Source organism: Bombina bombina, chromosome 10, assembly GCF_027579735.1.
Source record: "Bombina bombina isolate aBomBom1 chromosome 10, aBomBom1.pri, whole genome shotgun sequence".
NCBI lineage: Eukaryota > Metazoa > Chordata > Amphibia > Anura > Bombinatoridae > Bombina > Bombina bombina.
Genome location: NC_069508.1, coordinates 201,419,546 through 201,445,032, shown reverse-complemented (window position 1 = coordinate 201,445,032; position 25,487 = coordinate 201,419,546). Strand labels below are relative to the sequence as shown.

The 25,487-nt window shown below is 38.7% G+C and overlaps 1 protein-coding gene across 1 annotated transcript in view; it reads right to left on the bottom strand.

Moving 5' to 3' along the window:
* FGGY (FGGY carbohydrate kinase domain containing) overlaps positions 1-25,487 on the bottom strand; it is a 665,661-nt gene that overhangs the window by 221,933 nt on the left and 418,241 nt on the right. The window contains exons 10-11 of the mRNA XM_053693628.1: positions 12,182-12,243; positions 421-568 (exon numbers count right to left, since the gene is read on the bottom strand). Coding sequence (XP_053549603.1) covers positions 421-568; positions 12,182-12,243 — 210 coding nt within the window. The remainder of the gene's footprint in view (positions 1-420; positions 569-12,181; positions 12,244-25,487) is intronic.

Below are 25,487 nucleotides of genomic sequence, written 5' to 3'. Positions count from 1 at the left end.
TTTTGTGTGCAAGCTAGAATAATAGCACTTCATAGTCTTCATAACCCTACTCATTTGTAGGTTGTTTATATACAAGTAATATCAAAGTCTCTGTAGTAGTTCTTCTAAACCAGCCCTCTGAGTAAGAAAGAAAGGTTGAGATATAGCTCCCTCTATAGATAATGTATAGCTATACAGGTACCTGATAAGTGAAGTGCCTTAGGCAGCTGCCTAGTTTGCCTATTGATCAAGCAAAATGTGTTGTTTTTTTCTTGACCATGACCACAAAACAAATTTACTCACTGTCTTGAGTGTCCAAACACCTTAAATTAGCATTTAAGATTTATATCTTCTAAAACAAAAAGTGTTGTTCTTACTCTTCGGCTACTTTGTATTATTTTCATGCACTTTCTTTTAACATTACACAATGTCTCTTCTTACCATTCCTCTCATTGTGGGATCTGCCAAGGGTGATCGGTTACCATGGAAATCTGGCCACACATGTAAATCAGCAGCAAGCTTACCCAAGGGCTGGGATTTCCTAATTTGATCCAGGTGATTGTTTAAGCATGTGTATATATTTTGGCCCCTGGTAATAAAACACAAGAAAGAAGATTTATTCTGCAGAATGTAAACATTTGTACATCTGCACTGGAAAGTAGAAAGCTACATAGCAGCTATGCCTGTCAGCACTAATCTGGGAACACAATGCATTAGCAATCAGTAGAATCCAATAGGGATAATTGATTACATAGCAAAGGAGGTTATATTTCCCCAGCCAGGCTGAAGGGTCTTGTGTGGAAGAATCTGAAAGCTGATCAAACAGGCCAGTCACAATAATATGCTGGTGCTGATGTCAGTTCTGTTCTGTTCCACATTTAAAGCAGAACTTTAGGATTTTGAACTTAAAAGAACACAAAGGACTTTTTTTTCCATTTGTAACAGGAGAGGGAAATGAAGGACTGTAATATAGTTTTTTTTTCCATACTTAGAACAAAATATATAATTGCTTTTGTTTTTATGCTTGTGAGTGAAATCACTGTACACCAATAGAAAAGTGGGAGTTTCTTCTTATCAGCCAATGAACTGCATAGCAACAGATCTGAACGCAAAATGTTTTCATGGCATTTTGTTACCAATATTTTGATGATTTTGCAGACTCTGTTACTTTGGCCAAATAGGGACATATATAAAGGAACTTTTGGGGCCGATTTATCATAGCCCGAATGGGGCCAAATATATCTGTTTCTGTGGGAGTTAAGAAGCAGTTAAGAAGCATTGGTCAGGCAGCGGACAGCAATCCGCCAGATTGCATACGATCGGGTTGATTGACACCCCCTGCTAGCAGCCGATTGACAGCAAATCTGCAAGGGGCGGCATTGCACAAGCATTTCACTAGAACTGCTGGTGCAATGATAAATGCCGACAGCGTATGCTGTCTGCATTTATCAGTGTCTGGTGGACATGATCGCTACAGCGGATCATGTCCGCCAGACACATGATAAATTAGCCCCTTTGTCTTAACCAGTCACAGTGTACATGTAGATTTTTGCAGGGTCAGTGTTCAAAATCTTTCAAGATGCACATCAATCTCCTTGTTTCACAATATTCAAAATTTAAAGGGACAGTCTATTAAAAATTAAACTTTCATGATTCAGATAGGGCATGTAATTTGAAACAACTTTTCAATTAACTTTTGTCATCAAATCTGCTTTGTTCTCTTGGTATTCTTAGTTCAAAGCTAAACCTAGGTAAGCGTATATGTTAATTTCTAAGACCTTGAAAGCCACCTTTTATCTCAATGCATTTGACAGTTTTTCACAGCTAGAGGGTGTTATTTCATGTCTTACTTTTGAGAGGGCACTGATTGGCTAAAATGCAAGTCTGTCAAAAGGACTGAAATAAGGGGGCAGTCTGAAGAGACTTAGATACAAGGTAATCACAGAGGTAAAAAGTATATTAATTTAACCGCGTTGGTTATGCAAAACTGGGGAATGGGTAATAAAGGAATTATCTATCTATTTAAGCAATACAAATTCTGTAGTAGACTGTCCCTATAAGTGGGCAAAATAAATAAAGAACCTGAATTATAAAGTGTCAAGAGTTTTATGGTGAACTCAGATTAAACGTTAATCTACATTGGTAACATATTTGAATGAACTTTTAGTTGGAAGGGGATTATATAATCTACAAAGTGATGTGTGGTTATTTCTCTTTTCTATTATTTGATTTTAAAGAACATGATTTAAATATTACAGAAGTTTTGTTTCTTTACATGATAATGACTATAGTATTTTAAATGCACATTAGAATGCATTGAATTGTTGAGTGTAGAATACAACTGGACAATCCAATATCTTAGCAGGCTATCCAGTAAAAATTATAGAAAAATTATGGGTACTTATATATCTTATGTTTTAAAGGTCCTCTGAGTGGCAGATAAATTGTAAAAGCCTCCTGTACCTCTATGCATAACAAATAAGTGACACTGCTCATTTGAGTTGTTAAAACATTGGGGGATTTTTGCGTGTTACTTGGAGCCTTTATCATAAAATCTTTGATTTGGGTGTAAAATATTGCCCTGTGTGTGCTAGTGGCAGTAAAAGGGAGTTAAATCCATGCTGTGTGTTACTGGCAGACAAAATTGTGAAAACTATATACAGTTGGTTCAGTGGCTTTGGAGTGAGGAGATTATTTGACTCCCACTTACAGGTCATTATGTATTTTCATGGAGAATAGCTAAAAACCTTAAAGGGACACTCAAGTCAAAATTAAACTTTCATGATTCAGAAGGAGCTTTTGGGGCCGATTTATCATGGCCTGAATGGGGCCAAATATATTTGTTTCCGTGCGAACCTTTAGGCTCGCCGAAACAGAAGTTAGGAAGCAGTTAAGAAGCAGCGGTCAGGCGGAGGACAGCAATAAGCCAAATCTCATACGATCGGGTTAATTGACACCCCCTGCTAGTGGCTGATTGACCGTGAATCTGCAGGGGGTGGCATTGCACAAGCAGTTCACCAGTTAAATGCTATCTGCATTTATCGTTGTCCGCCAGACACATGATAAATCGACCACTTTGTCTTAACCAGTCACAGTGTACTAGTAGATTTTTGCAGGGTCAGTGTTCAGAATCTTTTAAAACTGGGGAATGGGTAATAAAGGAATTATCTATCTATTTAAGCAATACAGATTCTGTTGTAGACTGTCCCTATAAGTGGGAAAATAAACAAAGAACCTGAATTATAAAGTGTCAAGAGTTTTATGGAGAACAGTGGCTTTGGAGTGAGGAAATTATTTGACCCCACTTACAGGTCATCATGTATTTTCATGGAGAATAGCTGGAAACCTTAAAGGGACACTCAAGTCAAAATTAAACTTTCATGATTCAGATACAGCATTCTATTTTAAACAACTTTACAATTTACTTCCATTAACAAAATGTGCACAGTCTTTTTATATTTACACTTTTTGAGTCACCGGCTCCTACTGAGCATGTGCAAGAATTCACAGACTATACGTATATGCACTTGTGATTGGCTGATGGCTGTCACATGGTACATGTATTTATTTTGTGATTGGCTGATGGCTGTCACATGGTACATGTATTTATTTTGTGATTGGCTGATGGCTGTTACGTGGTACAGGAGGAGTGGAAATAGACATAACTTTGGAATTTGTCAGAAAAAAATCTACTACTCATTTGAAGTTCAGACTATGGGGTAAATTTATCAAATGTTGAGCGTACGTGATTTGCTATGGAGAATTTATATAGCTGTTGGCATTTAACATTGCACAAGCATTTCTAGTGAAATGCTTGTGAAATACCGCCTTCTGCTCACTGGTGGCCAATAGATCGCTAGCAGGGGCTGTCAATCGTCACGATCGGATCAGGATGATTTCACTCCAACACCTAAAAGGTGGCGGACAGGTTAAGAAGCAGCAGTCTTATAACCGCTGCTTCATAAATGGAGCCCTAAGTGCTATTGCATTGTCTTGTTATCATGCATTTGATAAATGTGAAATAGCACAGTGCAGTATTTTAGACCAAGGATGGCTAAAAGGTGTATGCGGCCAACAGTGCTAGCTTTTAGCACCTAGGATAACGCACAACTAAGACATTTGCTTTCAGGACTTCTAGTGACCAGACAAGGGGCGAGATTACATATGCCGCGTTGCCTGCAAAAGCCGGCGACGCCAGTGTTTAGTCCGGTTTTGCTATCACATATACGGCGCCGCATATAAATGTGGCGCATATATTTCACTCATCGGCGGCTAATTTTACTCCCATAAGCTAACATAGAACCGCATTGCAATTTGGTATCACATATTCAGCGCAAGGTCTTACGCTGCAAAAATGGAGAAATTTTACTCCATTTTTACCTCACCTCACATAGGCAGGCGCAGCAAGCCTTACGCTGAAAATGTGAGCACCGTAACTCCCTGAAAATATAAACTAACACCTAACGCATGTGCAGTATCTACCTGTCAACCGCAATCCCCCACTGCAATAACTAATAAAGTATATTAACCCCTAAACCGCCGAATCCCCACATTGCAATATGCCTAATTAAACTATTAACCCCTAATCCGCCATTCACCCATATCACAAACTACCTAATAAAGTATATTAACCCCTAAACCACCAACCCCCCACAACGCAATTAACCTAATTAAGCTATTAACTCCTAAACCACCAACCCCCCACAATGCAAATAACTAATTAAATTACTAAGCCCCCTAACCTAACACCCCCTAAATTAACCCCAATTACCTAAAATTAGGGACGTCCTACAAAAAACGGTCCTTAATGGGGTTTCAAGTGCTGGTAACGATAGTGATCACTTCCAGACGCTTTCAAGGTATTGCAGTGATGCCTCGATATTGAGGCATCCTGAAATACAATTTTTTACCCACCGATGCAGAGAGAGCTGATCGTTGGTGGGTGTGAGCCATATCAGGGAGGCAGGTGGGCGGCCCATCGCTGGAGCAGTTCAGGTGTTATGTAATATTTTCCTACAGCTGTTCAAATCAGCCAGTAGGATTTCAGTAGCTCTCATCCTATTGGCTGATTTGAATCTGAAGATTCGAATCAGCCAATAGGAATGCAAGGTACGGCATATTTAAATGCGTAACTTGCATTCAATATTCAGTGTACGGCGTTGATCGTACGAAGAGGATCCTCCACGCTCCATGGCTCCGCGGTCACCGGTCTTCAGTTCCGCGGTCCTGGATGAAGATAGAGGAGGTCGCCGTGATGGAAGAAGATGTCGCCGCTTGGAAGAAGTCTTTACCGCCGGGCTTCAGGAACCTTAAGTACCTATCTGAGGGTTAGATTTAGGCTTTTTTTTTAAAAAAAATATTTTTTTTTAGATTAGGGATTTTATTGGGAGGTAAAAGAGCTGAATGACCTTTTAAGGGCAATGCCCATACAAATGTCCCTTTAGGGGCAATGGGTAGCTTAGGTTTTTTAGTGTTAGTTTTTTTATTTTGGGGGGTTTGGTGGATGGGGGGTTTCTACAGGGGGAGAGTTTTTTTTAAGCAAAAAAGCTTTTTAACTTAGGGCAATGCCCTACAAAAAGCCCTTTTAAGGGCTATTGGTAATTTAGTATTAGATTAGGGGGTGTTTTTATTTTGGGGGGCTTTTTTATTTTCATAGGGAATAGGTTTAATTTTTTTTATTTTTGATAATTTGGTTTATTTTCTTTAATTTTAGACTTTTTTATTTTTTGTAATTTTAGATTAATTTAATTTAATTTTTTTGTTAAATACTGTTAGGTTTTTTATTTTAATTGTAATTTAGTATTTTATGTAATTTAGGGTTAGTTTAGGAGGTGTTAGGTTAGGGAGCTTAGTAATTAAATTAGTAGTTATTTGCGTTGTAGGGGGTTGGTGGTTCAGGATTTAATAGATTAATTAGGTTTATTGCAATGTGGGGGTTTAGGGATTAATAGGTTGATTAGTTACTTTGCAATGTGGGGGTTTGATGGTTTAGGGGTTAATATATTTATTAGGTAGTTTGTGATGTTGGGTTGGCGGATTTAGAGGTTAATACTTTTATTAGGTAGATTGCGATGTGGGTGAATGGCGGATTAGGGGTTATTAAATTTATTAGGTAGATTGCGATGTGGGTGAATGGCAGATTAGTGGTTAATAGTTTAATTAGGCATATTGCGTTGTGGGGGGTTGTCGGTTTAGGGGTTAATACTTTTATTATTAGTTGCGGATGGGGGGATTGCGGATATAGGGTTTTTTACGTGTCGGATTTATTTTTGGGAGGTGGGTTAGACTTTTACAGGAGATTTAACTTTTTTTTTTCTTAGGCGCCGGCAGTTTCTAAAGTGCCGTAAGTCACTGGCGACTCCAGGAAATTTGTATTCAAGCACATTTCTGAACATCATTAGTTTATCCGAGTTACAGCACTTTATGAACTGCCGGTGGGGTTTTTTTTTATTCCCCAATGTGCAAGGTAAAATTACGGGTGATGCGGGTTTCAGCAGTTACGCTAAAGCCTGCGCCGTATATGTAATCTCACCCAAGGAAGGTGGCAGCAATTTACAAGAGCGCTCTGGGGTGGTGACAAGAGGGGAAGAAGAGCAGTTAAAGGAGCTAGCTGAACACTACTGGGAGCTAGCTGAACACATCTGGTGAATTAGAAGAGCCATTTGTGTGCAGCCACAAATCAACAGCAGGCTCCCAGTAATGCATTGCGGCTCCTGACCCTACCTAGGTATGCTTTTTAACTAAACATACCAAGATAATGAAGCAGATTAGATAAGAAAAGTAAATCGGAAAGTTGTTAGCTCTGCTAAATCATGAAAGAAAAAATTTGGGTCTCCTATCCCTTTATTTTATTTTTTACATAGTGATCTTCTTGTTTCTTGTATTAAAGGGACATAATACTCATATGCTAAATCACTTGAAACTGATGCAGTATAACTGTAAAAAGCTGACAGGAAAATATCACCTGAGCATCTCTATGTAAAAAAGGAAGATATTTTACCTCACAATCTCCTCAGCTCACCAAAGTAAGTTCTGTGTAAAAAGTTATACTCAGTTACTGCTCAGCTGCAGGTAAAAAAAAAATGAAGAAATGAACAGCAGCCAATCAGCATCATCAGTGCTGAGGTCATGAACTCTTTTACTGTGATCTTGTGAGATTTCATAGTAAACTTCCTTACACTGAATAGGGAAATAAGATGAGTGTGCACGTAAGCTCACTCCCTTAGCTGTCCCGGGACAGATATACTGATTTGTTGCTTAGAAGTCCTTTACAATGGGATGTGGCTACTGAGGAACTTTTGAGGTAAAATATCTTTCTTTTTTACATTGAGATGTTTAGGTGATATTTTCTAGTGAGCTTTTTACAGCTATGCTGCATCACTTTCATGTGCTTCAACATTTGGGTATCGTGGCCCTTTAACAAGAGAATGGAAATGCATAATGCACTTTATTCATCAATGTCACAGACCTGCTGTTTCCCTGTTGTAATAAAACCATACCATGCCTTTCATATGTAAAATATTATTTGCTGAATGTAATATTCTTTAAAGCAGTGTTTCTAAACTGTGGTCCTCAAGTAGTCCCAAAGGGCAAGACTTTCATGATATCTTAACTAGAACACAGGTGAAATAATCAGCTGATGGGTGAGAGCAGGTTAGTTACCATGGTTACTGATCAGCTGATTATTTCCCCTGTGCTCTAGCTCAGCTATAATGAAAACCTGGCCTGTTGGGGGTACTTGAGGGCCACGGTTGAGAAACACTGCTTTAAAGGAATATGAATCGCATACATTCTTGTGTGATTCAAACAGAGCAGACAATTTTTAAAAAGTTTTGAATTTAAGTCTGTTATAAAGTTTTTTTTTTGCTCCCATGGTATTCTTTGTTGAAGAGATACCTAGGTAGGCATCTAAAGCACCACATGGCAGGAACTAGTGCTGCCCTCTAGGGGTCCTGCAAATGGATAACATTCTTGAAAAACTGCTGCCGTATAGTGCTCCAGACATATGCGTGCTCCTGAGCTTACGTCCCTGATTTTTAACAAAAGATACCAAGAAAACAAAGAATGTGATAATAAAAGTAATTCAGAAAGTTGTTTAAAATTGCTGCTCTATCTGAATCATGAAAGAAAAAAATTGGAGTTTCATATCCCTTTAATATACCACCTGGGCCTATAACATTCAAGAGTTAATGTCATTCAGATCTATGACTATATTATAGAATCTCATAGCAAGCCTCTGGTTCAATAGGGACATTAAATCTTAATAACCATTGATTATCCTTTGTCTAATTTAGAGTAAAATCCTAATATTCATTTAGCCGCACACTAATGAAATCCCTGTGGGGAATGCGGCATATGCTTACCTCTCCGACTTCTGACCTCTCAGCAGCTGTATATTTATGCTTTGAATTCAAGCATTTAGGTACATGTTTTTCCAATTATACATTAACATGTGTGCCCTATCAAAGAATATCCTTTAGAATGAAGTACACTTGGAAGACATTAAAATAATTAATTCACATCAGTGCTCACATAATTTAAAACTTTATACCCTTTTTGGAGCAGACTTGTGGTCATTTTTTAAACAATGCTTTTATTTCCCATTTCTTTTCATTTATTTATTTTTAATAACTTTATTTATATCAGTTGTTTATTCATTGACATTTAAAAAAGTGAGTCTGAAAAACAGTTGCTTATATTAACTTCATAAGTGTTTACCAAAAGACTTATGCTTGAATGTGCCAGATGCTTTTGAATTAAGAAGAAAAATAATAGTACGTGACTGTCAGATGACTTAGAGAAATAGTAATACACGCTACAACATTGGACAGATTTATATGTCTGTAAAAGATAGAAAACCATATATACTAAACAGTTGTTGGATTTTTGTAAATAGGAACACAAATAAAATAAAAAAGAAATATCTTGTGTGATGCATAAATATTGATTTACTCTCAAAAGGTATTACCTAAAATTATTAGTATTATTATTATTATTATTACTAATAATAAAGGAAAATAAGCATCATTGCAATATGCAGTCATTATTTATTGCACCTGCTACAGCTGTAATCACAGCATCTACCCAGAGAGCTGGAGGTGGATTGCATATACCACCCAACATTTTATGGAGATGAGGGAAACCTGTGGTCAGGGTCATGACAGTTTTTTGGAGGTGGAGCAGCAAGAGGGCGGAGTTGTATGTACCATGGCAGGGTTGGGTGTGTTATGGGTGTGGTTGAGTGAGTTATGGGTGAGGATGGGCGTTATGGGTTTGGTTGGGTGTTATGGGTGTGGTTAGGTGAGTTATGGGTGTGGTTGGGTGAGTTATGGGTGTGGTGGGGTGGGCTGTGGGAGTAGGCTGGACACTCTTTTCAACATTATAGGAAGCTGTGGGAGTGACAATGGAGCTAAATCAGAGACTTAATCAAAAGAAAGAAATTGCTGGCACTGTGTGCTGTATGTGTAAAGATTACCCAATTGGGGGACCAATAATATAATCCCTCTATGAGGTGCTGCCTCTCCCTATGTACTTGTATACATTATAAACAAGAAAAAAGTAGACAGAAAATTAAGGAGAAATGGGAGTTGTAGGTGCACAATCTTTTACTCAGTTATCAAACTAAAACATACATTTATTAATGTCTATTAAAATACATATATATATATATATATAAACGCCAGTTCAGACAGTCTCTGTAACAGGATAATAGGCCAGAAGATTAAGGGGAATAAGAAATTATATTTGAAAAATTCTACCAAAACTATGGCATTGTATTTTACACCTATCACATTGAAAAAGGCCAGTTTACGGGTCGACACGCGTCTGTGTGCTGTGAAATTGCATGGCGGTTCCGTAGCCTACATTCCCCCCAGACCAATGCCGAGGTTTCTGTTTATCAGCCGGGAATACTTGAGGGACATAGTTTAAAGGAACGGCTGTTATGTGTGTTTGTTTGTCCATTTAATGAGCGTATGTTGCTAGTGCTATGACTAACTAATTTGGGGAACTGTTTGTTTCCGATTAGCTATAGTTTTTGGTAGAATTTTTCAAATATCATTTCTTATTCTCCTTAATCTTTTGGCCTATTATCCTGTTACAGAGAGTGTCTGAACTGGAGTTTATATATATTTGTAAATATGTATTTGAATAGACATTAATACGTACATTTATGTTTTAGTTTGATAACTGAGTAAAAGATTATGCGCCTACAACTCCCATTTCTCCTTAATTTTCTGTCCAATTTTTTCTAGTTTATAATAAATCAGAGACTTGGCATCTCCAAAGAGACATGTGTCCCTCTAAATAGACTTAAAGAACCCACTTAAACAATCCTTAAATACAGTAGAATTGCATAATAAAAAGACAATGTAATAGCACTTACTCTGAATTTTAAATAAGCAGTAGATTTTTTTCTGACAAATTTCAAAATATCCTTCCATTTGCTGCCCCCTGTGGAATATGGCAGCCATCAGCCAATCACAGATTCATATATGTACACACTGTTAACTCAGTAGGAGCTGGTTCCTCAGAAAGTGTGCACAGAGAATGACTTTGCACAAATTTATAATGGAAGTAAATTGGAAAGTAGTTAAACATTGAATGCTCTATCTGAATCATGAAAATTTAATTTGACTTTAATTTTCCTTTGTTTCTATAGCTTAAAATGTAATAGCTGGGATTACACAAATGAGGTTAAACACTGTTGCTACACCGCTAACACGTCACACAATTCTGCACACAACATAACAAACTCTTCACTAAAGACAACTGGTTATTGCTCTGGTGGCTAAATCATCACAAGATAACAAACTCTTCACTAAACACAACTGGTTATTGCTCTGGTGGCTAAATCATCACAAGATAACAAACTCTTCACTAAACACAACTGGTTATTGCTCTGGTGGCTAAATCATCACAAGATAACAAACTCTTCACTAAAGACAATTGGTTATTGCTCTGGTGGCTAAATCATCACAAGATAACAAACTCTTCACTAAACACAACTGGTTATTGCTCTGGTGGCTAAATCATCACAAGATAACAAACTCTTCACAAAACACAACTGGTTATTGCTCTGGTGGCTAAATCATCACAAGATAACAAACTCTTCACTAAAGACAACTGGTTATTGCTCTGGTGGCTAAATCATCACAAGATAACAAACTCTTCACTAAACACAACTGGTTATTGCTCTGGTGGCTAAATCATCACAAGATGACAAACTCTTCACTAAACACAACTGGTTATTGCTCTGGTGGCTAAATCATCACAAGATAACAAACTCTTCACTAAACACAACTGGTTATTGCTCTGGTGGCTAAATCATCACAAGATAACAAACTCATCACTAAACACAACTGGTTATTGCTCTGGTGGCTAAATCATCACAAGATAACAAACTCTTCACAAAACACAACTGGTTATTGCTCTGGTGGCTAAATCATCACAAGATAACAAACTCTTCACTAAAGACAACTGGTTATTGCTCTGGTGGCTAAATCATCACAAGATAACAAACTCTTCACTAAACACAACTGGTTATTGCTCTGGTGGCTAAATCATCACAAGATGACAAACTCTTCACTAAACACAACTGGTTATTGCTCTGGTGGCTAAATCATCACAAGATAACAAACTCTTCACTAAACACAACTGGTTATTGCTCTGGTGGCTAAATCATCACAAGATAACAAACTCTTCACTAAACACAACTGGTTATTGCTCTGGTGGCTAAATCATCACAAGATAACAAACTCTTCACAAAACACAACTGGTTATTGCTCTGGTGGCTAAATCATCACAAGATAACAAACTCTTCACTAAACACAACTGGTTATTGCTCTGGTGGCTAAATCATTGGCTTGACTTCTCCAGAGAGATTTCTAAAATGCAAAGCAGGCAGCAGACAGTACTCAGATTCTTAAGTTTCCATTACAACCTGAGGGTAAATATTCTAGAGCTACAGCTTGAAATATAATCCTTTGTTTTTTGTTTTTTTTTGCTTTTGATCCCTGTGCCACATTATTCCAGTCTTTATAAAAGTGTTTAGTCAGTGAAACATAGGTGAGTAGGTTCAGGGGCTTCTTGGCAGAACCTGGCTATTTGTTAGTTAATGCATGAGTTCTGCTGCTTTACAGCAATACAGTAATGACAAATGAAAGAGCATTCTGGTATCCAAGGGGCCAAAAGATGCACTGACCTGATTTTAGCTTCCTTTTGTAATTCTGCAAATGCTTTGTGACCATAAACAATGTGATCAATCTGTAAGAGAAAGATTATGTACATCACATCATATATAATGGTTCAAACTTATCATAATGTAAATCTATTTGGATATAAAAGGGTGCGTAAACATCTTGTAATTACAAGTACAAATTCACAAATCTGGAATTCCAAAATTAAAATATTCTGAAATCCAAACTTTTAAATTAATATTTTTTTTTTAAATCCAATTATCAAAAATTAATCCCCCCCCCCACCCCGTCTGTAAATCGCAATCTTCTCTGTCTATGTTTTTGGTTATTGTGATCTAAAATGTAAATAATAGGCTATATGTTCTTAAAACAACAAATATTACCTTTCTGATTACAATACTGTACTATATTTCTGATTGTTCTGTGTATAAAAAAGTATTAAAAATGATATAAAACTACATTTAGGTTAAATGTATAAGCTGTAAATATTGCCCAAATGACATAAGATGTCAATTTGACATTTGATTCCATCCACTCTCCAAGCTGTCCCATTTTACAAATGCAAATATTCCAAAATCCAAACTATTCCAAAAGCCAAACCTTTTCTGATCCTAAACACTTTTCTGTTGTGTTGCTATAGAATAACATATCAGCAAAGTCTTAAAGTTTTTAAAACTAACTTCCTTTTTACTGCTATTATTTTTCAATAGCCAAACTCCACTTTCCATTTGCCTTATTTGGAGGAGCTAATCTGGGCTTTAGTCTGCAGAAAACAAGGCTAGCTATAGTCATAAATGTATTATAAAATGTGCGTCACTTGTGCAGAGTCTGTCTGTCTGTCAGTCAGCAAGTGAGTGTGACGTGAAAGACAGGAAGCGGCTCAGGCGGACATCGGTGTAGCTGTGAGAGGGAAACAAATGTGTGAGGATGCTGGCGCCTCATGACTGTTGTCACACTTTCTGAAATTGAGCCTGAGCGACGCATGTGAGGGACGCCCACCCACCCAGATGGCCAGAGAGACCGGTGCCACGGTACTGAAAGACAGACAGTGAGAGACGTAGGTTGGTGTTTTGGTGAATCATTTATTTATAAGAATTCCTGGCTGGCTGTATTATTACTAGCACAGTGCACTACACATTAGTCTAAGTCCCAATAGAGTCCCTCAGCCTATGCACAGACAGGCATGATCACTTAACCTATGTGAAAATAGAATCCAAAACGTTTCGGCTCCTGCAGGAGCCTTCATCAATGGAGGCCGTGCAGACATAATTCACCACATATACAACACTTACCTAAATACCCTTACCTAGTCTCAGCTGCTCAACCCCGCGAACAAACTAAGGATCGCCAAGCTTGAATGCATCCATAACAGCGATTACCAATGACGTCATCATCCGGCGTCCGCGCACGTCACCACCCGTTGTCATGGTGATGAGGTACACAAACAGCCAGACGTTGCGTCCCGGTTACGAAAATGCGATCACTAGAGGGGAGAGATGCTGTCACTGTATGGATGTAAACAAACCCACGTGAAAAGTATTACACATACCTAAATACTATATTATGACAAAATCTACAATTATACAGCATATCTTAAAACCTGTACTAACACCATCTATACTCAACGGTATCAAGGTGCTAGTACACATAACACAATATCACACTTGGGAAATCATACAAAATCCAAAAATAGGGTGTGAACAATACACCCATTATTATTGCTTCTTGCCTCAGGAATAGATAGAAACATACAGATAGCTAACACAATTTGGTTTACTTGCGATAGCAGCAGGCGACGTCTAAGTTCGCATTTAATCTCCTAGGGGACAGAGTGTCTAGAGTGAAAATCCACCTCAACTCTAGTCGTAATAGAGCTGAAGCTCTGTCCCCCCCTCGTCTTGGGCGCGGGACATGGTCAATAAGCATCGACCTTAACATAGAGACAGAATGTCCTGCTTGCATGAAGTGTCGAGCAACAGGCTGGTCTGACTGACCTTTATCCAATGTCTGCCTGATGGCTGTCTTGTGATTTGCAAGTCTTTCACGGAAGGATGTGACAGTTTTACCTATGTAGTAAAAGGAGCAAGGACAGGTGATAATATACACCATGAAATCAGATGTGCATGTAAGTCTGTGCCTGATAGTAAACCTCTTGTTAGTGTGAGGGTGGTGGAAGGTAGTGGCGGCTGGTGAATTTTTAAGATGGTGGTGCACAAGACAACGCCCCTTTGAGAAAGTCCCACCCATTTAGGACGGACTAAGACCAGCCAGGGCCGGGCTCCAGGGCAAAAGTGTGGCAGGGCCCCCCATATATATACACAATACACACACACACATACATATATTTACACACACACAAATATATATATATATATATATATATATATATATATATATATATATATACACACACACATACTTATACACACACACACATGCATTATCATATATACACACAGTATATACACACATATTCACAAACACACACACACACATATTCACAAACACACACATACTGCTTGCGGCACATGTCTGCAGCTACATGAGTAGTCCCAATATCACACACATTTAACTATTGAATCTCAAACCATGCCCCACTATCCTTATTTAAGTATAGCAAGGGAAGTTGCTTGTTCTTATTTGTTTGTATTAATTCAAAAGCTGCGTTCTAGTGAGAACTATGTTTTAGCACTCAAGGTAATTAATATTGTACAAAACAAACCAGAGGCAGTGTTAAAAGTATGCTATTATCAACCTATGCCGTACTAGCATTTTTTAAAGTATATCGAAGGAGGTTGCTTGTCCTTAGTTATAAGATCTATAGGTATTCAAAGGCTGCGGTCTTATGGAAACTATATCTCATTCTCAACACTCAAAATTGTAACGTATGCGCTAGTATTAACACACATGACATGTTACGCTCATAGAGAATACAAGAACACACATAAACAGCAAAACAACTTATTATTAAAGGTCTCGTTATTACTGTGAATAGTTGTATATTACGGGAGACCGAGATGCTAGAGTTACAGTGACCTTTCATCCCCAAGACTTTGTTAGCCGGCCCGGTATGGGAATGTCCTGCCAGGATCACGTGGATAGTTGGGCTTATAGTTAATAGAATGGCTCCAGAAAAGGAAGGTTCCTTGTTTATCCACACAATCATCCATGGTTTCTAGGTAGTGCTGAGTGGTATGGAGAGTCCATGGCGGGTTGCTGCATAGATCGTGGGTGTTATGCGATGTTGCAAGTATGGAAAGTGTTTGTTTTTCAGCTGCGGTCCCTCAGTAGCCCCCCCTTAACTCCCGCATGGCCAATGCCAACAAATTGTGTCCCCTCCTCAGCCAGAACCCCTACAAACCATGGATTTTTAAATTTTTATATTTCATATATAGTAAAGATGACTTGAAGACTTTGCACTAAGTAAGGCAAAGCATTTTTTTTTCTATTTCAGGTTTAAAAATATATCTTGATGCAGAAAACAAAAAGAGACTTATAGGGACACATTTTAAATACAATGTCAGAGTGCCAGGTTCCCTCTTTAATAGATTTGGCAGGAATTAAATAATTGATATTCAAGGTTCATCATGTCCTACTGTATTAAAATCAGATTCAAAAGGCTATTTATAGTTGTTAGAAATACGTACAATATACTCATCATACAAGTCCTGGACAAGGACACAAGACCAATTAAGGTCAGACACTTGGTGCAAGCATGCTTCTAAAGGTGATTCCTAATTTCACTAGTACAACTAACAGCATGATGAGCAGATGCAGCGTGCATATTGGCCCTGCCACCAGGTCTCCAGTCCACTGCACAAACGTCCCACCACAGAAAGTTACAACACCAGCCCATAACTTCAATCCAGCAAGCCCAATATAAAAAACTTAATATAAAAATAAAAAATCTTAACTCTGCTGCTGCATTTTACAGGCGGGGGCCCAATTTGCCTAACTTCAATCCCATCTCTGAGACCTAACATGAGCTGTATGTTCCAGCAGCTTCTCTGCTCTCCTCTGAACTGAAGCCCACGATGCTCCTCCTCCCACACACACACAGCTCTTAGTGTGCGAGTGTTACGTGACAGCTGGCTCTCGCACACTAAGAGCTGTGTGGTTAGGAAAGCTATGGGCTGGCCTGTAGGTGGCGCTGAAGGCAATGCAGGCTGAAAGTGAAAAGGGCTTTTGCCTATACTTCTATCTATCGCACTGCACAGCATGTGTGATAGATAGAAGTATTAGGCAAAAGCCCATTCCACACTTCAGCCTAAAGAATTAAAAACTGCAATTTTAATGTGTTTTAGTCAAAACTGCAGTGGAGCCTGGAGGATTTTTTTATTTAGTCAACAAATAAAGTTTAAAAATTTAATTAGTTTTTTTTATTTCTCACTCATTTTTTTTTGTTCATCAGGGTTCAGGGGGTTTACGTGCTCAAGTGCTCCTATAGAGGAGCCTCCACTGGTGGAAGGTACATCCTGTTATAAGACTATTGCATGTAATGCAATTTCCACAATGAAAACAGCCTTGTTTACCCTTAGGTAGCCATGTACGTTTGTCATAACAATGAAGGGGATCATTTAATACCAGTAGATCCCGTAAATTCTTTGCCCTCTTATAAAACCAACCTAGGAGGTGGGATTTTGTAAAACAGGAGGCTAGAATCATCAGAGAGTTCCAATTCTTCTTAATGGTAGATGCCAATAAGCTAGTGCCCGGGGTATAGGTAGTGATGAAATTCAAACGTTTATCATCTGTCTTGGTGCATTTTCTAAACGTCAGATCATCCTGTGTCCATTGTTCTGCCTTTTTACTTTGTTCCATAATCATCTTAAGGGGATATCCACGTTGAAGAAAACGTTTTATGAAAAAGAGTAGTTTGTAACCTACATACATTTTCTACAGATACCTTATAGATTTCCAAATCCAAAAAGTGTATCTTATTCACATCACACTCCATCTTAAATTTAATAGTGGACTCAATGGAATTCAAATCTTTGAACCATGTATAGAGGTTCTCAACCGTGTCACTCCAAATAAGAAAAACATTGTTGATATAGTGATGATATCATTTGATGGGGTTCTACCTGGAGAAAATATTGAACCATTCATACATAGTCATATAAATATTGGCATAAGATGGGGCCATATTAGACCCCATCACCGTGCCCATGGTTTGAAGAAAATACTCATGTTCAAACCTAAAAAAAAATCTCTCCAGGCAGTACTCCACCAAATGTAAAATAAACTCAATGGGGGGGCCCACATAATGGGCATTATCAGTAAGCATCTGTCTCAGCATTGCAATTCCATGTATATTGGGGATGACAGTGTACAGGCTCACGACATCCATAGTGACTAGGATGTCAGTGTCCTGCACACTGTTCATATCCTTAATGAGACCAATGAGTTCAAAGGAGTTTCGTAGGTATGATTTGGTGTTCTGGACTACCGGCTGCAGAAAATAATCTACATATTCAGCCAATGGTTTAAGGAGTTACCCCCTTGCAGACACAATAGGTCTGCCAGAGGGACTCTCCAAAGACTTATGTATCTTTGGTAGAAGATATAAGATAGGACATACCGGAAAGTCTACAGACAGAAAACCAAACGTATCCTCATCAATGACATTGGCCAAAAAGGCCATTCTCAAGAACTCATCAATCTCATTTTTGTATTTATTAGTAGGATTAACAGCCAACTTGCAGTAAGTGATCCCATCTAATAATTGCCTATGGGCCTCCAGTCTATAATCGTTATAATTAAGGACAACAATAGCCCCGCCTTTGTCCGCAGGGCGAATAACTATCTCTCAGTCCAAAGACAGTGACTCTATGGCTATCCTTTCAGACTTGCTTAAGTTATTCCTATGAGGAGGAATATTTTCATAATCATCAATTAGGCACATACTTGATGAAACGTTTTAATAGAAGTATGAGTATTGCTGGGTTCAAAGACACTGATAGGTTTAAAAGGTTTAACTACATAGTCACCATTTTCTTTAAATAATTCTTTTAACTTCAGTTGTCTCTGAAATCTACTCATATCTACTTAAAGATCAAATGTGTCACATCTAGGGGTGGGAACGAAGGATAAGCCTTTGTTTAGTACCTTCAGTTCATCAGCTGTAAGAGGCCTTGAACTGAGATTATACACTATTGTTTGTTCTTCCTTAGTGTTTTTTTTCTTTTTGCAACCCCCCCCTCCTGTAGTGTCTGTGTCTGGAGCCTGGGGTAAAGGGGGCTTTTGAGTAGAACTCGTAACCACCCCTGTTTGAATCTGTGTATGTGTCTCAGTCTGTGGCTCATTATCAGAGGAGTCAACTCCACTGCTATCGACTGTTGTAAGATTTACACGTCTGGTTTTGTTATAGGACTTTCTATGACCATAAGGGGTTGTGTTGTCATGGCCATACAGCCACCTATACACTCTCTTCTCCCTGTAATCGTTTTCAACTGTGACAAATTTCTTATTCTTAAGGATCAGCAGATCGTTTTTATATTTGTCAACTTGTGTTTTTAACCTAGTCACCCAATCAGTAGCAGTGTCTGGTGGAGTACTGCCTGGATATAATTTTTTTAGGTTTGAACATGAGTATTTTCTTTAAACCATGGGCACGGCGATGGGGTCTAATATGGCCCCATCTTATGCCAATATTTATATGGCTATGTATGAATGGTTCAATATTTTCTCCAGGCAGAACCCCATCAAATTATATTGTCGCTATATCGATGATGTTTTTCTTATTTGGAGTGACACGGTTGAGAACCTCTTTACATGGTTCGAAGATTTGAATTCCATAGAGTCCACTATTAGATTTAAGATGAAGTGTGATGTGAATAAGATACACTTTTTTGGATTTGGAAATCAATAAGGTATCTGTAGAAAATGTATGTAGGTTACAAACTACTCTTTTTCATAAAACATCTAATAAGAATTCTGTTTTACATAATAATAGTTTTCATCACAAATTTCAGCGTGATGGGGTCAGTTCTTTGCAAATCCTGCGGGTTGTGCGTAACAATACGCATAGCTATCACAAGAAGAAGCAGCTGAATGAGATGCCTGAACGTTTTCTTCAATGTGGATATCCCCTTAAGATGATTATAGGACAAAGTAAAAAGGCAGAACAATGGACACAGGATGATCTGACGGTTAGAAAATGCATCAAGACAGATGATAAACGTCTGAATTTCAACACTACCTATATCCGGGCACTAGCTTTTTGGCATCTATCATTAAGAAGAATTGGAACATACTCTCTAATGATTCTAGCCTCCCGTTTTACAAAATCCCACCTTCTAGGTTGGTTTATAAGAGGGCGAAGAATTTACGGGATCTGCTGGTATTAAAAGATCCCCTTCATTGTTATGACAGACGTACATGGCTACCTAAGGGTAAACAAGGCTGTTTTCATTGTTGAAATTGTATTACATGCAATAGTCTTATAACAGGCAGTACCTTCCACCACCCTCACACTAACAAGAGGTTTACCATCAGGCACAGACTTACATGCACATCTGATTTCGTGGTGTATATTATCACCTGTCATTGCTCCTTTTACTACGTAGGTAAAATGGTGACATCCTTCCGTGAAAGACTTGCAAATCACAAGACAGCTATCAGGCAGGCATTGGATAAAGGTCAGTCAGACCAGCCTGTTGCTTGACACTTCATGCAAGCAGGACATTCTGTCTCTATGTTAAAGTTGATGCTTATTGACCATGTCCCGCGCCCCAGACGAGGGGGGGACAGAGCTTCAGCTCTATTACGACTAGAGTCGAGGTGGATTTTCACTCTAGACACTCTGTCCCCTAGGGGATTAAATGCGAACTTAGACTTCACCTGCTGCTATCGCAAGTAAACCAAACTGTGTTATCTATCCGTATGTTTCTATCTATTCCTGAGACAAGAAGCAATAATAATGGGTGTATTGTTTACACCCTATTTTTGGATTTTGTATGATTTTCCAAGTATGATATTGTGTTATGTGTACTAGCACCTTGATACCGTTGAGTATAGATGGTGTTAGTGCAGGTTTTAAGATATGCTGTATAATTGTAGATTTTGTTATAATATAATATTTAGGTATGTGTAATACATTTCATGTGGGTTTGTTTACATCCATACAGTGACAGCATCTCTCCCCTCTAGTGATTGCATTTTTGTAACCGGGACACAACATCTGGCTGTTTGTGTACCTCATCACCATGACAATGGGTGACGTGAGTGGTGACGTGCGCGGACGCCGGATGATGACGTCATTGGTAAGCGCTATTGTTATGGACGCATTTAGGTTTAGCGATACTTAGTTCGTGGGGTTGAGCAGCTGAGACTGTTTATGGAGATTAGGTAAGGGTATTTAGGTAAGGGTTGTGTATGTTGTAAATTATGTCTGCACGACGTCCATTGATAAAGGTTCCTGCATAAGCCGAAACGTTTGGGCAAGGCCCTTGTTTCTTTATTGGTGTTATCACATATAAAGGAGTTGAACAAATTCCCTGTTGTCTGTGCCTGCTTTGGGGATCTAAATAACGCTGGAACCGAGCGTGGATCTCTATGAGAACTCTGTAATATGGAAAATTGCAGTGCACCGGGGAGTTGATTTGTTGGTGTGTGCCGCTTCACTCGCATATGTTCTATATATATATATATATATATATATATATATATATATATATATATATATATATATATATATACAGTGTATATAAAATAATGTATAACCTCTCACACTTAGAAAAAAACGCTATAAAAAACCAAGGCCTAGATTTGGAGTTCGCACCATAAATTTAACTCTGGTATCGAGAGTTTAATCAAATGCTGCGTTAGGCTCCAAAAAAGGAGCGTAGAGCATTTTTACCGCAAATGCAACTCTCGATACCAGAGTTGCTTACGGACGCGGCCGGCCTCAAAAACGTGCTCGTGCACGATTCTCCCATAGGAAACAATGGGGCTGTTTGAGCTGAAAAAAAACCTAACACCTGCAAAAAAGCAGCGTTCAGCTCCTAACGCAGCCCCATTGTTTCCTATGGGGAAACACTTCCTACGTCTGCACCTAACACCCTAACATGTACCCCGAGTCTAAACACCCCTAACCTTACACTTATTAACCCCTAATCTGCCGCCCCCGCTATCGCTGACCCCTGCATATTTTTTTTAACCCCTAATCTGCCGCTCCGTAAACCGCCGCAACCTACCTTATCCCTATGTACCCCTAATCTGCTGCCCTAACATCGCCGACCCCTATATTATATTTATTAACCCCTAATCTGCCCCCCTCAACGTCGCCGACACCTGCCTACACTTATTAACTCCTAATCTGCCGACCGGAGCTCACTGCTACTATAATAAATGTATTAACCCCTAAAGCTAAGTCTAACCCTAATACTAACACCCCCCTAAGTTAAATATAATTTACATCTAACGAAATAAATTAACTCTTATTAAATAAATTATTCCTATTTAAAGCTAAATACTTACCTGTAAAATAAATCCTAATATAGCTACAATATAAATTATAATTATATTATAGCTATTTTAGGATTAATATTTATTTTACAGGCAACTTTGTAATTATTTTAACCAGGTACAATAGCTATTAAATAGTTAAGAACTATTTAATAGTTACCTAGTTAAAATAATAACAAATTTACCTGTAAAATAAATCCTAACCTAAGATATAATTAAACCTAACACTACCCTATCAATAAATTAATTAAATAAACTACCTACAATTACCTACAATTAACCTAACACTACACTATCAATAAATTAATTAAACACAATTGCTACAAATAAATACAATTAAATAAACTAGCTAAAGTACAAAAAATAAAAAAGAACTAAGTTACAAAAAATAAAAAAATATTTACAAACATAAGAAAAATATTACAACAATTTTAAACTAATTACACCTACTCTAAGCCCCCTAATAAAATAACAAAGCCCCCCAAAATAATAAATTCCCTACCCTATTCTAAATTAAAAAAGTTACAAGCTCTTTTACCTTACCAGCCCTGAACAGGGCCCTTTGCGGGGCATGCCCCAAGGATTTCAGCTCTTTTGCCTGTAAAAAAAAACATACCATACCCCCCCAACATTACAACCCACCACCCACATACCCCTAATCTAACCCAAACCCCCCTTAAATAAACCTAACACTAAGCCCCTGAAGATCTTCCTACCTTGTCTTCACCATACCAGGTTCACCGATCCGTCCTGGCTCCAACATCTTCATCCAACCCAAGCGGGGGTTGGCGATCCATCATCCGGTGCTGAAGAGGTCCAGAAGAGGCTCCAAAGTCTTCCTCCTATCCGGCAAGAAGAGGACATCCGGACCGGCAAACATCTTCTCCAAGCGGCATCTTCAATCTTCTTCCATCCGGTGCGGAGCGGGTCCATCTTGAAGCAGGCGACGCGGATCCATCCTCTTCTTCCGTTGTCTCCCGACGAATGACGGTTCCTTTAAGGGACGTCATCCAAGATGGCGTCCCTCGAATTCCGATTGGCTGATAGGATTCTATCAGCCAATCGGAATTAAGGTAGGAATTTTCTGATTGGCTGATGGAATCAGCCAATCAGAATCAAGTTCAATCCGATTGGCTGATCCAATCAGCCAATCAGATTGAGCTCGCATTCTATTGGCTGTTCCGATCAGCCAATAGAATGCGAGCTCAATCTGATTGGCTGATTGGATCAGCCAATCGGATTGAACTTGATTCTGATTGGCTGATTCCATCAGCCAATCAGAAAATTCCTACCTTAATTCCGATTGGCTGATAGAATCCTATCAGCCAATCGGAATTTGAGGGACGCCATCTTGGATGACATCCCTTAAAGGAACCGTCATTCGTCGGGAGACAACGGAAGAAGAGGATGGATCCGCGTCGCCTGCTTCAAGATGGACCCGCTCCGCACCGGATGGAAGAAGATTGAAGATGCCGCTTGGAGAAGATGTTTGCCGGTCCGGATGTCCTCTTCTTGCCGGATAGGAGGAAGACTTTGGAGCCTCTTCTGGACCTCTTCAGCACCGGATGATGGATCGCCAACCCCCGCTTGGGTTGGATGAAGATGTTGGAGCCAGGACGGATCGGTGAACCTGGTATGGTGAAGACAAGGTAGGAAGATCTTCAGGGGCTTAGTGTTAGGTTTATTTAAGGGGGGTTTGGGTTAGATTAGGGGTATGTGGGTGGTGGGTTGTAATGTTGGGGGGGGGCTATGGTATGTTTTTTTTTACAGGCAAAAGAGCTGAAATCCTTGGGGCATGCCCCGCAAAGGGCCCTGTTCAGGGCTGGTAAGGTAAAAGAGCTTGTAACTTTTTTAATTTAGAATAGGGTAGGGAATTTATTATTTTGGGGGGCTTTGTTATTTTATTAGGGGGCTTAGAGTAGGTGTAATTAGTTTAAAATTGTTGTAATATTTTTCTTATGTTTGTAAATATTTTTTTATTTTTTGTAACTTAGTTCTTTTTTATTTTTTGTACTTTAGCTAGTTTATTTAATTGTATTTATTTGTAGCAATTGTGTTTAATTAATTTATTGATAGTGTAGTGTTAGGTTAATTGTAGGTAATTGTAGGTAGTTTATTTAATTAATTTATTGATAGGGTAGTGTTAGGTTTAATTATATCTTAGGTTAGGATTTATTTTACAGGTAAATTTGTTATTATTTTAACTAGGTAACTATTAAATAGTTCTTAACTATTTAATAGCTATTGTACCTGGTTAAAATAATTACAAAGTTGCCTGTAAAATAAATATTAATCCTAAAATAGCTATAATATAATTATAATTTATATTGTAGCTATATTAGGATTTATTTTACAGGTAAGTATTTAGCTTTAAATAGGAATAATTTATTTAATAAGAGTTAATTTATTTCGTTAGATGTAAATTATATTTAACTTAGGGGGGTGTTAGTATTATGGTTAGACTTAGCTTTAGGGGTTAATACATTTATTATAGTAGCGGTGAGCTCCGGTCGGCAGATTAGGAGTTAATAAGTGTAGGCAGGTGTCGGCGACGTTGAGGGGGGCAGATTAGGGGTTAATAAATATAATATAGGGGTCGGCGGTGTTAGGGGTAGCAGATTAGGGGTACATAGGGATAACGTAGGTGGCGGCGCTTTGCGGTCGGAAGATTAGGGGTTAATTATTTTAAGTAGCTGGCGGCGACGTTGTGGGGGGCAGGTTAGGGGTCAATAAATGTAATACAGGGGTCGGCGGGGTTAGGGGCAGCAGATTAGGGGTACATAAGTATAACGTAGGTGGCGGTCGGCAGATTAGGGGTTAAAAATTTTAATCGAGTGGCGGCGGTGTGGGGGGACCTCGGTTTAGGGGTACATAGGTAGTTTATGGGTGTTAGTGTACTTTAGGGTACAGTAGTTAAGAGCTTTATGAACCGGCGTTAGCCAGAAAGCTCTTAACTCCTGCTATTTTCAGGCGGCTGGAATCTTGTTGTTAGAGCTCTAACGCTCACTTCAGAAACGACTCTAAATACCAGCGTTAGAAAGATCCCATTGAAAAGATAGGCTACGCAAATGGCGTAGGGGGATCTGCGGTATGGAAAAGTCGCGGCTGAAAAGTGAGCGTTAGACCCTTTAATCACTGACTCCAAATACCAGCGGGCGGCCAAAACCAGCGTTAGGAGCCTCTAACGCTGGTTTTGACGGCTACCGCCGAACTCCAAATCTAGGCCTTAAGAAATAATGAAAACATTACCATTAAGCCTGCGGACAAGGGAGGAGCAGTGGTGATCATGAATACACAGGACTACATCAAAGAGGGAAATAGACAATTATCAGATCAAACTTATTACAAAAAACTGGAAAAGGACCCCACCCAGGAATACACTTTGCAACTTAGAAAACTAATTAAAACATTCCCTAAACACACGCAACATAAACTGGACAAACTGGTGCCCTCTAACCCAAGCATAGGGACATTCTACATGCTCCCAAAAATCCACAAACCAGGGAACCCAGGAAGACCAATAATAACAGGCATGGACACTCTGACTGAGCAACTATCGGGCCTAGTGGAGAATATTCTTAAGCCCTTAGTTATTAACACCACTAGCTTTATAAAAGACACCACTGATTTTCTTAACAAAATCAGCCAGATAACAGAATTGCCAGAGGATACTATACTTGTGACAATGGATGTGGAATCCCTGTACAGCAATATTCCACATAAAGATGGTATTGATGCCTGCTTAAACTTTCTTTCCTGCAACAGCCTTAACCAGACATATAGTGCTCCTACAGTCAGTAAACTTACAGAATTTATACTTACTCACAATTATTTCATCTTCAA